This window comes from Coregonus clupeaformis, chromosome 10 (genome assembly GCF_020615455.1).
Source record: "Coregonus clupeaformis isolate EN_2021a chromosome 10, ASM2061545v1, whole genome shotgun sequence".
NCBI classification, from domain to species: domain Eukaryota; kingdom Metazoa; phylum Chordata; class Actinopteri; order Salmoniformes; family Salmonidae; genus Coregonus; species Coregonus clupeaformis.
Genome location: NC_059201.1, coordinates 48,667,406 through 48,680,306, shown reverse-complemented (window position 1 = coordinate 48,680,306; position 12,901 = coordinate 48,667,406). Strand labels below are relative to the sequence as shown.

Sequence of the window (12,901 nt, the reverse complement as noted above, 5' to 3'; positions counted from 1 at the left end):
TGACACGATTCATTGGGATAATCTGGTACAGTGAGTGTACACATGGCTGAGACCAATCAGAGCCCGGCACACTGGACATGACATCTTGGTACTAGTCTCCTGAGGGACAGTTTATACTGGTCTTTTGCTGTTCTCTTCACCATGGCATTTTTGGTCCTGCTGGTTTGTGGTAGCAGCAGTCTTTCTGTACAGTTAGAACTAACCATCTCAAACTAACATTTCCCAAAGCTATGAAGCCATGGGAAATTATTAAACTATTCTGTTATGGGTCAGTGCCCACAATGGTGCAATGGAACATGTTGTACCACTTCAGTTTGAATACCAAATTAGTTCTTGCACCCCCTTGTGGACACAGTTTGATATTCCTGATCAAAGGTACCCAAAACAGAGCATTGCGGTCCGGTGGTGCTCCTGGTTCTTTATTCCCTGGAAGTTTAACCAGCTTCTACTCAACCACCCCTAAGGAGAATAATAAATCATTAATGCTGTGGACCTCAAGGCCTGGATTTGAAAAAGGATACACGGGCAGAGGCGAAGCAAGGTTTTACTCTGCCCAGAATCTGTCCACGACGTGAGGAATTTGTACGGGGGTCAATGAGTCAAATTTGGTCAACAAATAATTGCCAATTTGCTACATGGGACTTATTTTGATTGATTTTTTGTTGTTGTAATTGTTAGGTTATGCAGAGTGGATGCACGTGGCATTTCTGCAACTGAAAACTACATATTGGAGTTGTGTCTGTTGTGATACTTATGGACATTGCCATGGAGGGCTTCCACTATTTTAACGTAGTCAACTGGGTGGGAATTCCTGAGTTGGGAGAAATCTGCCATTGGAGAAAATTGAATACTTTAACATGGAGACCATAGGCAACGCCATTGAAGCGGTCACAGATGCCCTCTCATTGGTTAGAATGGTCCCGCCTGCCTTCCATCTTTGAGGACATTGTTAGAGCGGTCACTCGACTAGCTTGACAATATTTGCTACACAACAAAAACATGAGGTTGAAATAGAAACTGGGTGATGTTGACTCAATGACAAGTCAATCCTTCATTTTTAAAACAGCATTTTTATTTGTTTTAAAAAATAAAAAGTTAATTTAATTGTCACTAATAAACAGTACGGAAGCACTGAAAGTCTGAGCAGTTTCACAGCTCTTCAAGTATGTTCATTCAGTTTAGTCTCTGCAGGGGCAGGGCCAAGATTGCAGGGCTTCAAGCTGAGCATATTCCGACTCAGTGTCCTGATCCAATCAGGCCCAACGTCGCGTCCAATAGAAACAAGTCAAGAACCCATTACTTGCTTGATCCAGTGATGAACAAATTAGATGTTGTCCTCAGTAGTGCACTGTAGTTAGTCACATCAATCCTCCCAGAAAGAAGAGCGATTTGGTGAAATGGGCAAAGAGAGGGGCAGAGGAAGAGAAACAAAGGAAGAGAACATATTGGGAGTAAGAAAAGGAAGGGAGAAAGGAGAGATTTTGGGGTTAGAGAAAAGGAGAGCGAAAAAAGGGAAAGACACTTGCCATGTGGATCATCAAAATGCCAGCTGTTTACCTTCCGTATCCAGCCACAAGAGAAAGCCCTCAAGCATCTCCATTCATGACTGCAATAACATGAAGGAACAAATTCAATACCACTTGAATCAATTCTAAAGCAATAAAACGTCTTCCACATGTAAACAATTTCACTGTTTGAAGAGAGAGAGAAATAAAAGTGTGCAGTTGCTCCACATCCTCCTCCTTTCCGCTAAGCCCGCCCTTTGTGCTGGCGCCACCACAGTTACATCAGAGGCAGTGTACGAGTTTGTTAGTTAGTCCCCTCCCCTCACACCAGGCCCCGCCTCTCCGTCCCTCATTGTTCTGGGAGCCCCACCCCTAGGTCGCCTCCCCTCGTCATTTATTAAGAGAGCCCCCCCGTAGGTCAACTCGGGGACAGCAGGAAGCGATCCAGGTACTGCGAGATGACCTCCCAGTTCCTCCACAGGAAGGCGAGGAGGACGACGAAGAGCAGTGTGGAGAAGGTGCGGCTGCGCGTCTTCATCAGGGGCACCACGCAGTTGGCCACGGTGGAGACGAACACCAGGAGCACGGCCATGACGGCTAGCAGCACGTTGATGAGCTTGCCCAGCAGGGTCCGGGCCGTGGCGTTCTCTAGGCCCTCTAGCTGGACCACCTGCTGCTGTTGCTGCTGCAGCTCCATCTTGGAGATACGTGTCTGGCACACCTCCAGAGCCTCCTACATGGGGGGACATGGTTAAACAGTTTGGAACGTCACCAACTCGCTTCAGCACAAAACACAGCTAGACCCTATCGTAGAACATATTTAATATATATATATATATATATATATACAGTGAGGGAAAAAAGTATTTGATCCCCTGCTGATTTTGTACGTTTGCCCACTGACAAAGAAATGATCAGTCTATAATTTTAAATGGTAGGTTTATTTGAACAGTGAGAGACAGAATAACAAAAAAAAAATCCAGAAAAACGCATGTCAAAAATGTTATCAATTGATTTGCATTTTAATGAGGGAAATAAGTATTTGACCCCTCTGCAAAACATGACTTAGTACTTGGTGGCAAAACCCTTGTTGGCAATGACAGAGGTCAGACGTTTCTTGTAGTTGGCCACCAGGTTTGCACACATCTCAGGAGGGATTTTGTTCCACTCCTCATTGCTGATATTCTCCAAGTCATTAAGGTTTCGAGGCTGATGTTTGGCAACTCGAACTTTCAGCTCCCTCCACAGATTTTCTATGGGATTAAGGTCTGGAGACTGGCTAGGCCACTTCAGGACCTTAATGTGCTTCTTCTTGAGCCACTCCTTTGTTGCCCAGGCCGAGGGAGATTGACAGTTATTTTGTGTTACTTCCATTTGCGAATAATCGCACCAACTGTTGTCACCTTCTCACCAAGCTGCTTGGCGATGGTCTTGTAGCCCATTCCAACCTTGTGTAGGTCTACAATCTTGTCCCTGACATCCTTGGAGAGCTCTTTGGTCTTGGCCATGGTGGAGAGTTTGGAATCTGATTGATTGCTTCTGTGGACAGGTGTCTTTTATACAGGTAACAAGCTGAGATTAGGAGCACTCCCTTTAAGAGTGTGCTCCTAATCTCAGCTCGTTACCTGTATAAAAGACACCTGGGAGCCAGAAATCTTCTGATTGAGAGGGGGTCAAATACTTATTTCCCTCATTAAAATGCAAATCAATATATAACATTTTGACATGCGTTTTTCTGGATTTTTTTGTTGTTATTCTGTCTCTCACTGTTCAAATAAACCTACCATTAAAATTATAGACTGATCATTTATTTGTCAGTGGGCAAACGTACAAAATCAGCAGGGGATCAAATACTTTTTTCCCTCACTGTATATGTATGTATGTATGTATGTATGTATGTATGTATGTATGTATGTATGTATGTATGTATGTATGTATGTATGTATGCATGTATGCATGTATGCATGTATGTATGTATATTTTAAATATACCTACACACATATTTTAAATATACCTACACACACACAGTTGAAGTTGGAAGTTTACATACACCTTAGCCAAATACATTTAAACTCAGTTTCACATTTCCTGACATTTAATCCTAGTAAAAATTCCCTGTCTTAGGTCAGTTAGGATCACCACTTTATTTTAAGAATGTGAAATGTCAGAATAATAATTTATTTCAGCTTTTATTTCTTTCATCACATTCCCAGTGGGTCAGAAGTTTACATACACTCAATGAGTATTTGGTAGCATTGCCTTTAAATTGTTTAACTTGGGTCAAATGTATCGGGTAGTCTTCCACAAGCTTCCCACAATAAGTTGGGTGAATTTTGGCCCATTCCACCTGACATAGCTAGTGTAACGCAGTCAGGTTTGTAGGCCTCCTTGCTCGCACACGCTTTTTCAGTTCTTCCCACAAATTTTCTATAGGATTGAGGTCAGGGCTTTGTGATGGCCACTCCAATACCTTCACTTTGTTGTCCTTAAGCCATTTTGCTACAACTTTGGAAGTATGCTTGGAATTTGGAAGACCCATTTGCGACCAAGCTTCAACTTCCTGACTGATGTCTTGAGATGTTGCTTCAATATATCCACATAATTTTCCTTCCTCATGATGCCATCTATTTTGCGAAGTGCACCAGTCCCTCCTGCAGCAAAGCACCCCCACAGCATGATGCTGCCACCCCCGTGCTTCACGGTTGGGATGGTGTTCTTCGGCTTGCAAGCAACCCCCTTTTTCCTCCAAACATAACGATGGTCATTTTGGCCAAACAGTTCTATTTTTGTTTCATCAGACCAGAGGACGTTTCTCCAAAAAGTACGATATTTGTCCCCATGTGCAGTTGCAAACCCTAGTCTGGCTTTTTCATGGCGGTTTTAGAGCAGTGGCTTCTTCCTTGCTGAGCGGCCTTTCTGGTTATGTCGATATAGGACTCGTTTTACTGTGGATAAAGATAATTTTGTACCGGTTTCCTCCAGCATCTTCACAAGGTCCTTTGCTGTTGTTCTGGGATTGATTTGCAATTTTCGCACCAAAGTACGTTTATCTCTAGGAGACAGAACGCATCTCCTTCCTGAGTGGTATGACGGCTGCGTGGTCCAATACTATTGTTTGTACAGATGAACGTGGTACCTTCAGGTGTTTGGAAATTGCTCCCAAGGATGAACCAGACTTGTGGAGGTCTACAATTTTTTTCTGAGGTCTTGGCTGATTTATTTTGATTTTCCCATGATGTCAAGCAAAGAGGCACTGAGTTTGAAGGTAGGCCTTGAAGTACATCCACAGGTACACCTCCAATTGACTCAAATTATGTAAATTAGCCTATCAGAAGCTTCTAAAGCCATCACATCATTTTCTGGAATTTTCCAAGCTGTTTAAAGGCACAGTCAACTTAGTGTATGTAAACTTCTTTCCCACTGGAATTGTGATACAGTGAATTATAACTGAAATAATCTGTAAACAATTGTTGGAAAAATTACTTGTGTCATGCACAAAGTAGATGTCCTAACCGACTTGCCAAAACTATAGTTTGTTAAAAAGAAATTTGTGGAGTGGTTGAAAAACAAGTTTTAATGACTCCAACCTAAGTGTCAACAGTGAAGAGGCAACTCCAGGATGCTGACCTACGCAGAGTTGCAAAGAAAAAGCCATATCTCAGACTGGCCAATAAAAAAAAAGACAGGACAGTCTGAGATATGGCTTTTTCTTTGCAACTCTGCCTAGAAGGTCAGCATCCCAGAGTCTCTGCTTCACTGTTGACGTTGAGACTGGTGTTTTGCGGGTACTATTTAATGAAGCTGCCAGTTGAGGACCTGTGAGGCGTCTTTCTCAAAAACTAGACTAATGTATTTGTCCTCTTGCTCAGTTGTGCACCGGGGCCTCCAACTCCTCTATCTGTTCTGGTTAGAGCAAGTTTGTGCTGTTCTGTGAAGGGAGTAGTACACAGCGTTGTACGGGATCTTCAGTTTCTTGGCAATTTCCTGCATGGAATAGCCTTCATTTCTCAGAACAAGAATAGACTGACGAGTTTCAGAACAAAGTTATTTGTTTCTGGCCATTTTGAGCCTGTAATCGAACCCACAATCGCTGATGCTTCAGACACTCAACTAGTCTCAAGAAGGCCAGTTTTATAGCTTCTTTAAATCAGCACAACAGTTTTCAGCTGTGCTAACATAATTTCAAAAGGGTTTTCTAATGATCAATTAGCCTTTTAAAATGATAAACTTGGATTAGCAAACACAACGTGCCATTGGAACACAAGACTGATGGTTGCTGATAATGGGCCTCTGTATGCCTATGTAGATATTCCATTTAAAAAATCAGCCGTTACCAGCTACAATAGCCTTTTAGAAATATAACAATGTCTACACTGTATTTCTGATCAATTTGATGATATTTTAAAAATGGACAAAAAAAAATTGCTTTTCTTTCAAAAACAAGGACATTTCTAAGTGACCCCAAACTTTTGAACGGTAGTATACATATACGTGTATGTACACACACACACAAGTTTACTGGAGATTCATCGGTAGGCCCTTTGCTCCACCAGGACCTAAAAGGGATAAGGTAAGAATAACCCTATTTTCAAGAGCTGACAGAACCTACCTGAATGTCTCTAGCTCTCTCGTAAGACTGATAGGCGATCTTTTCCTCCATGCTGGCCAGCTCCTGCTTCAGGTTCAGGATCTCATTCTGGTGCAGCTCTGTTAAGTCATTGAGCTGCTCCTCCAAACGCTCACACCTGAACACGCACACACACACACACACACACACACACACAAGGTACCAATCAAACACTCCCTTTCATGAAGGTAGTGGAAATGTTTGCTGGAGCTGAGTGATAAGAGTTATTTTGAAGTGAGAAAATATACCTTTATTCTAAATTTAGTAACAAGGGGTTTTTGCATCTCTTCACAACTTGAGTAACTGCTGAGTTCAGTGAGTATGTACTGTGCCTTCAGAAAGTATTCATACCCCTTGACTTATTCCACATTGTTGTGTTACAGCCTGAATTCAAAATGGAATAAATGTATTTATTTTCTTCACACAATACTCCATAATGGCATAGTGAAAACATGTTTAGAGTTTCTTGCAAATATATTGAAAATGAAATATCTCCATTTACATAAGTATTCACACCCTGACTCAACACGTTAGAATCTCCTTTGGCAGCGTTTACATATTTCTGGGTAAGTCTCTTAAGAGCTTTGCACACTTGCATTGTACAATTTTTCCCCATTATTATTTTCAAAATTCTTCAAGCTCTGTCAAATTGGTTGTTGATCATTGCAAGACAACCATTTTCAAGTTTTGCCATAGATTTTCAAATCAGATTTAAGTCCAAACTGTAAGGAACATTCACTGTCTTCTTGGTAAGCAACTCCACTGTAGATTTGGCCTTGTGTTTTAGGTTATTGTCCTGCTGAAAGGTGAATTAATCTCCCAGTGTCTGGTGGAAAGCAGACTGAGCCAGGTTTTCCTCTAGGATTTTGCCTGTGCTTAGCTCCATTCAGTTTATTTTTTATCCTGAAAAACTCCCCAGTCCTTATCGATTACAAGCATAACCATAACATGATGCAGCCACCACTATGCATGAAAATATGGAGAGTGGTACTTAGTAAAGGGAAAGGAAAGGGGGATACCTAGTCAGTTGTACAACTGAATGCATTCAACTGAAATGTTTCTTCTGCATTTAACCCAACCCCCCTCAATAAGTTGTTGTATTGGACTTGACCAAACATAACACTTCGGATTCAGGACAAGTTGTAAACAGGATGCATGTTTTGGAATATTCTTTATTCTGTACAGGCTTTTGAATCAAGTGCACCTACAGCCAACAGAGCAAGACTTGGCATATTATTAAATAATTAATGTGCAAATCTGTCATCAAGGCAAAGGGTGGCTATTTGAAGAATCTCAAATATAAGATATATTTTGATTTGTTTAACACTCTTTTGGTTCCTACATGATTCCATGTGTTATTTCATAGTTCTGATGTCTTCACTATTCTACAATGTAAAAAAATAGTACAAATAAAGTAGGTGTCCAAACCTTTGACTGGTACTGTATGTATGTATGTATGTATGTATATGAGCACAAGGCTTTATCATTTTTCTATTTACATTTTAGTCATTTAGCAGACACTCTTATCCAGAGCAACTTACAGCAGCAATTAGAGTGAAGTGCCTTGCTCAAGGGCACACCGACAGATGTTTCACCTAGTCGGCTCGGGGATTCGAACCAGCAACCTTTCAGTTACTGGCCTTACCCTCTTAACCACTAGCCTTTTCTACTGAAATGTTTGGTGATCAACTAGAAATGCCTTGAAGATCGACCAGTCGATCGACCGGTTGGTAACCGAGTGGTACACAAGGAGGGAGTCTGAGCCAGAGTCAGGACATGGCTCTTGATTGATTATACTGTTATGTACAGTGGGGGAAAAAAAGTATTTAGTCAGCCACCAATTGTGCAAGTTCTCCCACTTAAAAAGATGAGAGAGGCCTGTAATTTTCATCATAGGTACACGTCAACTATGACAGACAAAATGAGAAAATAAATCCAGAAAATCACATTGTAGGATTTTTAATGAATTTATTTGCTAATTATGGTGGAAAATAAGTATTTGGTCAATAACAAAAGTTTCTCAATACTTTGTTATATACCCTTTGTTGGCAATGACACAGGTCAAACATTTTCTGTAAGTCTTCACAAGGTTTTCACACACTGTTGCTGGTATTTTGGCCCATTCCTCCATGCAGATCTCCTCTAGAGCAGTGATGTTTTGGGGCTGTCGCTGGGCAACACGGACTTTCAACTCCCTCAAAAGATTTTCTATGGGGTTGAGATCTGGAGACTGGCTAGGCCACTCCAGGACCTTGAAATGCTTCTTACGAAGCCACTCCTTCGTTGCCTGGGCGGTGTGTTTGGGATCATTGTCATGCTGAAAGACCCAGCCAAGTTTCATCTTCAATGCCCTTGCTGATGGAAGGAGGTTTTCACTTAAAATCTCACGATACATGGCCCCATTCATTCTTTCCTTTACACGGATCAGTCGTCCTGGTCCCTTTGCAGAAAAACAGCCCCAAAGCATGATGTTTCCACCCCCATGCTTCACAGTAGGTATGGTGTTCTTTGGATGCAACTCAGCATTCTTTGTCCTCCAAACACGACGAGTTGAGTTTTTACCAAAAAGTTATATTTTGGTTTCATCTGACCATATGACATTCTCCCAATCCTCTTCTGGATCATCCAAACGCACTCTAGCAAACTTCAGACGGGCCTGGACATGTACTGGCTTAAGCAGGGGGACACATCTGGCACTGCAGGATTTGAGTCCCTGGTGGCGTAGTGTGTTACTGATGGTAGGCTTTGTTACTTTGGTCCCAGCTCTCTGCAGGTCATTCACTAGGAACCCCCGGGTGGTTCTGGGATTTTTGCTCACCGTTCTTGTGATCATTTTAACCCCACGGGGTGAGATCTTGCGTGGAGCCCCAGATCGAGGGAGGTTATCAGTGGTCTTGTATGTCTTCCATTTCCTAATAATTGCTCCCACAGTTGATTTCTTCAAACCAAGCTGCTTACCTATTGCAGATTCAGTCTTCCCAGCCTGGTGCAGGTCTACAATTTTGTTTCTGGTGTCCTTTGACAGCTCTTTGGTCTTGGTCATAGTGGAGTTTGGAGTGTGACTGTTTGAGGTTGTGGACAGGTGTCTTTTATACTGATAAGAAGTTCAAACAGGTGCCATTAATACAGGTAACGAGTGGAGGACAGAGGAGCCTCTTAAAAAAGAAGTTACAGGTCTGTGAGAGCCAGAAATCTTGCTTGTTTGTAGGTGACCAAATACTTATTTTCCACCATAATTTTCAAATAAATTCATTAAAAATCCTACAATGTGATTTTCTGGATTTTTTTTCTCCTCAATTTGTCTGTGATAGTTGACGTGTACCTATGATGAAAATTACAGGCCTCTCATCTTTTTAATTGGGAGAACTTGCACAATTGGTGGCTGACTAAATATTTTTTTTCCCCACTGTACTTATTTTCCACCATAACTTGCAAATAAATTCATAAAAAATCCTACAATGTGATTTTCTGGAGAAAAAAAATCTCAATTTGTCTGTCATAGTTGACGTGTACCTATGATGAAAATTACAGGCCTCTCTCATCTTTTTACGTGGGAGAACTTGCACAATTGGTGGCTGACTAAATACTTTTTTTCCCCACTGTATGAGGCAATGCATTAGGAATGTCTTAAATGTATATGGTTGAGAATAGGTTATGGACCTGCCATGTTTAAACCATATTTAAGTATCGATTGATAGGTTTTGGAATAAACAGAGCAGAGTCAGGAGATGGCTCTGTTATTTTTTACATGAGAAAGCCTGGTTCTACCACTATTGTTTCCAAACTAGATAAATAGAAGGAGGAGACTGAATAGGGTCAGATTTCACCACTATCAAAAATTAAGAGAGTGGGCGGAGCGGTCAAAAGATGGCCTGGAAACAATAGTGGAGAAACTGAACTGGGAGGGTTTAAGCTAAAAAGTATGTAAAACGAGCAGGAATGGAAATTGTATATAAACTGAGGGCCGAGTGTTGGGAGTTCAGATGTTTTGCAAACCACCTCGGCTCTATTGCGTATGTAATAAAGTCTATCTTAATTCTACAAAAACTCTGGAAGAACTTTGATTTTTAATAAGTATATTGATAATTTTCCATAACATAATTGGCACCCCAGATGGGCCTGGGAAAAGAGACCACAGGGGTGCTGCACCATCTGGAGGAGGTTGGACGAATCACACACAAAAATACAGTGGCCACTGTTAAGAGGTAAGCAACGTTCCTACTTTTAACATTGAAAGTGTGTGATTCGTTCAAGCTGATTCTGAAGGTCAGGTACCGTGGGGTCTCTCCAGTATTAAGGACTAAATTTAGGAAAAGTACAGAGTTTTTGTTGGCATGAGAAATAAGCATGCATGCAATGTTATGGATTGTTGAATATTGTTGGTAATTACAAATAAGTTAAATCCTGTGGATACCGCTTTGGAGAGCTAAGGTTAGCACTCCAGAGGGCTGAATGGGCCAGTGGCTAGCCAGTACATGAATAGGTGCCTACGGTTACCGCTCTAACGTGGAGTTCATTGTTAGAGGCTGCTCGAGTAGGTGTTGCATCATCCTGTGGTGGTGATGCAATAATTAGACAGGGCCAATCAGGTAAAGAAGTAGGTCATCCTGAGTAGGTGACACCATAAATTGGAAGTAGCGCCGGTCATCCAGAGTAGGTGAATGGTTGTGAAATAGCCACTAGGGCTTCAAAATATAAATAAAGTGTTAAATAGAGTAGGTCTGCTCACCTCGTGCGGGTGAATGGTTTGCTTGAGCGGCTGTGATTCATTCAATTGTATGTTTTATCCATCTCATTTAGGTTGCTCATTTGGTCAGCTTGATCAGTTTGTTTGATTCGATTGTTTTGTCTGACTCATTTTGTACAAGACTGGCTTGTTGGACTTGCTTGGGATTGCGAAAGTAGCTCTTTCATCTTGGTCCACTGGTCTGACTAGGTTCGTGCATTCAATCTGTCAAATTCACTCGATTGTTCATCTGATGTATTTGTTCAATTCGTCTGATTCATTCGTTCGTCCTGCTGGTCATTCTGTCTGATTCAGTTAAGCACGAGTGGCTGCTCATCTGTGCGGGTGATCAGAAAATAACAAGAAACCCTGCAAATAATAGCCTTTTCTGTGTTGAGGAAGTGTCAGGAAAGGGACTATATTTAAAGGTCGCTTGAAGCTTCTATGTCTGGTGGAGAAAGGGCGTGCCCAATCTTGCATTAGGAAGAGAATAATAAATGGTATGTGGATATTCATTGACCAACTGAGTGTGGAAAATTCACGTTACCAGGAGGGGTAGAATAAATCCTGTTGGAGGAACAGGTCATGTGTGGTTGTATAACGTCTACACATTGTATTTCGGCCAATCTTGTAGGATGTGTTTCGGACATTATATTTGGAAATTTAGAGGTGATGTAGGATTATGGTAAAATTGAACACAGTAAAATGATAAAATGTGATAGGGTTAACATTCCAAATTTGGGCCCTTTTATAGAATAAAATATTCCTGTAGGTTATACAAATAGTTATTGGTGGTTTGTGAATAGACTTTACAAATGCCATGTTTTAGCTCGCGGGTGAAAGAGAGTCGTACTCGCTGGACTGTATCGGGCTGTAAGGGACATTTGAAGCAGAGGTCATAATAGTTGAATCGGGAAACATTCTTTGACAAATTGTTATTACTCAATTCTATAGTTTGCGTAACACCAGTGACGTATGCAAATAGTTAATGAATTCTAAAACGATAATCTGTTTCCATTACATGGAACAGTGGATTGCAGGTAGTTTTGACTATTACACTAATGGGATAGCACCAACTTGTTGTAGGTTCTAGATTTATTAAACAACACATTTATATTTGACTAAATTAATGCAATAGGCTACAATGATAACATTATCAGAAAGAGGCTAAATCTAATGTGAAACAGCTATTACTTATGTCATTGATCCAGTAAGGATACAGGAAATAGTAATAAAATAAATCTGGGTAGGAGAATTCAGGATAGGGATTAGCTGTCCAGATATAAACAAGTAAACGAGAAAAACAGTAAGGAAGATATTGCTGACTCTACACCCTAATAGAGACACTGAACCAAACCTAAGGCTAGCGTCAGGGAGACCAAGAATACAGGGAATAGAGACAGTAGAAATCATGAAAAGAAGGTTCCCAGAAAATAAAGAAGAGATTGGAAAAATCTCTGATAAATAAGAACTAGAAAACTAGCAACAAAATGGCCTTAGGGATGTTTGATGTGACAGTGTGTGAGGACATGGATACCCTAATAAAGAACTATAAAACAGGAGAAAGAGGATCACATTTAGACAGACTGTTATGAGGGACTGAGGGGTATGTTAAGCAAACTGGAAAATTATGGGATAGATGAACAAGATGGTGATGGACAGAGCGAGTGGGATGATGCAAGTAATGAGGAAGATGAGGAACTAAAACAGTGTGCTGACTGAGCAAGAACAGAGTGAGACAGAAAGACAATTATCACAGCAAGGAGTCACAGGAGGCAAATCTATAGTAACAGAACTAGGTGAAGCACTGCAAGCCCACCTGGAAAAATCTAAGAGAGAATTAAGAAACAGAAGAACATAAAAAAAGCCAGACAAGTATGGAGCCCAGTATCCCATTTTGGTAAAGGGGACAAAGGTTCACTATGTGCCTTGGGGATCACGGGACCTGGAAGGCCTGGTGACTAGACTGCCAAACATGCATGAAGGAGCAGGAAACTGGATTAGAACATTTGAAGAACAAACAATGGGGAAGCTACTGGCAGT

At 41.2% G+C, this 12,901-nt stretch overlaps 1 protein-coding gene across 2 annotated transcripts in view; it reads right to left on the bottom strand.

Annotated features, from left to right (window-relative positions):
* Positions 1 to 1,050: 1,050 nt before the first annotated feature.
* The window catches only part of tmcc1b (transmembrane and coiled-coil domain family 1b), a 30,238-nt gene continuing 18,387 nt past the window's right edge, over positions 1,051 to 12,901 (bottom strand). For both annotated transcript variants that reach the window (XM_045223054.1, XM_045223055.1), the window contains exons 7-8: positions 6,115 to 6,250; positions 1,051 to 2,238 (exon numbers count right to left, since the gene is read on the bottom strand). In XM_045223054.1, coding sequence (XP_045078989.1) covers positions 1,924 to 2,238; positions 6,115 to 6,250 — 451 coding nt within the window. In that variant the 3' untranslated portion in view covers positions 1,051 to 1,923. The remainder of the gene's footprint in view (positions 2,239 to 6,114; positions 6,251 to 12,901) is intronic.